This window comes from Galeopterus variegatus, unplaced genomic scaffold (genome assembly GCF_000696425.1).
Source record: "Galeopterus variegatus unplaced genomic scaffold, G_variegatus-3.0.2 Scaffold506, whole genome shotgun sequence".
Classification (NCBI taxonomy): Eukaryota; Metazoa; Chordata; class Mammalia; order Dermoptera; family Cynocephalidae; genus Galeopterus; species Galeopterus variegatus.
In genome coordinates this window covers 409,130-412,566 of record NW_007726617.1, presented here as the reverse complement: position 1 = coordinate 412,566, position 3,437 = coordinate 409,130, and the positions used below count along the sequence as shown (strand labels likewise).

The 3,437-nt window shown below is 53.7% G+C and overlaps 1 protein-coding gene across 2 annotated transcripts in view; it reads left to right on the top strand.

Annotated features, from left to right (window-relative positions):
- The first annotated feature begins 659 nt into the window (after positions 1-659).
- Positions 660-3,437, top strand: part of DUSP23 (dual specificity phosphatase 23) — a 5,411-nt gene continuing 2,633 nt past the window's right edge. The window contains exons 1-2 of one of the 2 annotated variants that reach the window (XM_008569532.1): positions 660-999; positions 1,859-2,285. In XM_008569532.1, the coding sequence (XP_008567754.1) occupies positions 733-999; positions 1,859-2,044 (453 nt within the window). In that variant the 5' untranslated portion in view covers positions 660-732 and the 3' untranslated portion in view covers positions 2,045-2,285. Of the gene's footprint in view, positions 1,000-1,858; positions 2,286-3,437 lie in introns of those variants that run through there. The other variant, XM_008569533.1, reaches the window with a different exon arrangement.

Genomic DNA, 3,437 nt, shown 5'->3' with positions numbered 1-3,437 from the left:
GTTGCTGGTTGCTATTATTATGACTATAACTTTACCCTGGGTTAGGTTTTAGGGAGCCAAGATGACAGCCCACTATTTTTTAATAGTTTCGGCTACGGAAAAATGCAAATAGCCAGCCGCCTTTGCAGTAATGATTCCCTATTACTGGAAGAGTTCGAAAGTCACTGATAATGACTGGCCACTCATTGGAGGGGAGGTTCCTTCTCCAGGGCGGAAGCAGATTTGTCATCTCTTAAACCCCTGGGCATCCGCTGTGAAGAAAGTAAACCAAGGCCAGGCCTTTGGGGAGGTAGGGGCAGCCGGCCAGTGCTGTAATAACTGCAACACGCCGCCAGGGAGCAGCAGAGCCCGACCCCGGGCTACCTCATCCACAGATAACGATCCTTATGCCTTCAATGTTTTCCTTGTTGGCTCCTCGGGTTGCGCAGCGGGGCAGTAATCCCGCCCATTATTGGTCACCCAGCCAATCGACGAGCGTCCTGCTCGGGCCGGGCCCGGCTCGAGGTGCTTCCCTAGGTCGCGTTCCAGCCCCGCCCCCAGGCGGCTCGGCCAATCCCCGCGGCGGAGCGGAACGACGTCGGGGACGGGGGAAGGCGGGACACTGGGCCCAGGAGGCCCAAGTGCCAGGTGGGTGGCGGGTTACGGGGACGGGGCTGGCTAGGGGACGAGTGGGCGGATCCGGAAGGGCCGGCCTCGGTCCTGGTGACCCGCTGACCCGTCCCCCTCCGAGCGATGGGCGTGCAACCCCCCAACTTCTCCTGGGTGCTCCCGGGCCGGCTGGCGGGGCTGGCGCTGCCGCGGCTCCCCGCCCACTACCAGTTCCTGTCGGACCTGGGCGTGCGGCACCTGGTGTCCCTGACGGAGCGCGGGCCCCCACACAGCGACAGCTGCCCCGGCCTCACTCTGCACCGACTGCGCATCCCAGACTTCTGCCCGCCGGCCCCCGACCAGATCGACCGCTTCGTGCAGATCGTGGACGAGGCCAACGCCCGGGGAGAGGTCAGCGGGGGCCAGGGGCGGAGCCGGGCACACCAGGGGGCGGAGCCGGGCACACCAGGGCCCGGAGTGACTTAGCAGGGCTACCGGAGAGAGCCGGGGGGAAGACTGTAGGGACAGGAGACAACGGTGCCACAGGGACCTAAAGCCAACGCGGGGAACGCTAAATGGGAGGAGTAAAAAAGGGCGAGGCGGTGTGAATTGGGCTTGAGGAGAAGCGACGAAGAACCGTCTAGTATTGCGAGTTGAGAAGGAGAAAGGGGTTGGACCCACTTGGGAGAGGCAGGGTTGAAGTCATACGAAGGCTGTTTACCATTTTCTAGAGCAATACTGTCCCAATATAATGGGGCCACATATGTAATTTTTAATTTTCTGGCAAACACATTTTTTAAAAAGAAGCAGGTGAAATTAATTTTGATAATATTAAGCCAATAAGTCAAAAGTATTATATTTTCTACATATAATGAATATAAAGTAAATTCCTGATGAGATATTCTCATTCTTTTTCGTACTGCTTCTTCAAACCCTGGTGTGTACCTTACACCACATCTCAGTTTGCACTGACCACATTTCAAGTACACAGTAGCCACACGTGGCTGGCGGTTTCTGTACTGGACAGCGCAGATAGAGACCCACCCCTTGAACCAGCCACTTTAGAGGCCTCCTGCCACTCAGGTGCAAGGACAGCCCTCCCTGACTTTGATGTCACTTCTTGACCTCTGAGGGCCTGAGACTTGTGGACAGAGGCCTGGGCCTGACCCAGAAGCAGTAGCTGTGTGGAGAAGGAGATGGGCCCAAGTGAGGGGCAGGAGAGTCTTAGAGGGGGCACCGGGCTCCACCCCATCAAGCTTGCTCTTCACAGGCCGTCGGAGTGCATTGTGCCCTGGGCTTTGGCCGCACTGGCACCATGCTGGCCTGTTACCTGGTGAAGGAGCGGGGCTTGGCTGCAGGAGATGCCATTGCTGAGATCCGGCGCCTTCGACCCGGCTCCATTGAGACCTACGAGCAGGAGAAAGCAGTTTTCCAGTTCTACCAGAGAACTAAATAAGGGGCCCCAGCACCTTCTGCCAGGCCACCACTCTCCTGCCCTGTGTGGTAGATGGGACTGGAGGTGAAGGGAAGTGGACTAAGGTATTAAACCTTCCATCTCCCAATGGCTCAAAAAACTGAAATATCCCTCACCTGCAGGCAGGTTCTGATTGAAAGGATGGCTGGGGCTGCATTGAAGTGGGGGAGGGGTGTGTCCCTGTACTGCTTCGTGGAATAAATAATTTTTAAGAACCACTTCACATCGCATAGCACTGTAGAAAGCTCTCCCACGCGTCAACTTATTTGAGGCTCACAATAGCCCTTTGATACAGGAAAGGCAGACAGGCCACCTCTGTTCTTTGGCTGAGGTGGTAAGACTCAGAGAGGCTCATGGTCACACTTTTAGAAGGTGGGAGGATGGGCGAGGACTGTAACACACATCTTCAGCCTCTTGAAAATGCTGAAATTCTATGTATGTGTTTCCTGACGATATTTGGTGTGGTTTCTGGAAAGCTGGTCAATGAAAAGGATGCAAAACCACAGCAGCCCAGCCTCCAGGCATCCCTGGGTCTCTGACGCTTACAAGCCAGGAGGGCCCCTGAGTCTAGGCCTACCTGCCCCACGTGTGTCACTCCTATCCCTCTCAGGGCAGAGGAGGCCTGAGTGTTGTGCTCACAGATAACGACTGTCTTCATCTCCCTAGGCTGGGCACCTCCTGCCAGCCCCAGGTTTTGCTGCCCAGCTTATTTGAAACCTCCAGCCTACTATACTGCCCCACAATCTCAGACCAAGGGATGCTGGAACTGAGCCAGTCTGGGCCATTACACAGAGGAGATATTTGATAATTAAATGAGGAGCTCCTGTTTACAATAGGCAAGACACGGAACCAACCCACGTGTCCATCAGTGGATGATTGGATAAGGAAACTGTAGTATATATATACTAGGGAATACTACTCTGCCATAAAAAGGAATGAAATACTCCCATTTGCAACAACATGGATGAGCTTGGAGAAACTTATGTTGAGTGAAACAAGCAAAGCCCAGAGGGATAAATACTGCATGTACTCATATGTGGGAGCTAAGAGAGAAAGAAGGAAAGAAAGAAAGACCACAGTGGTGTGTTGGACTTACAGAGGGAGAGAACACTCCTTGGGCTACAAAGTGGAGTAGGGGGAAGGGGGAGGGAGAGGGAGGTTGGGATTAATTGGGTGGTGGACACAGGGTACAAATGCAATTTGTGGTAATGGGTATGCTGCCAATATGAATCTCGCCCTCACATCATGGGCACGAGGGGTGACAATCAACTTGGTATCATGAATATTCATAACCAATAAAAAATAAATTAAATTAAATAAATGAAGAGTTCCAGGGCTATGAATCTTGGCCATGTTTTTCAGATGATACCCTCAC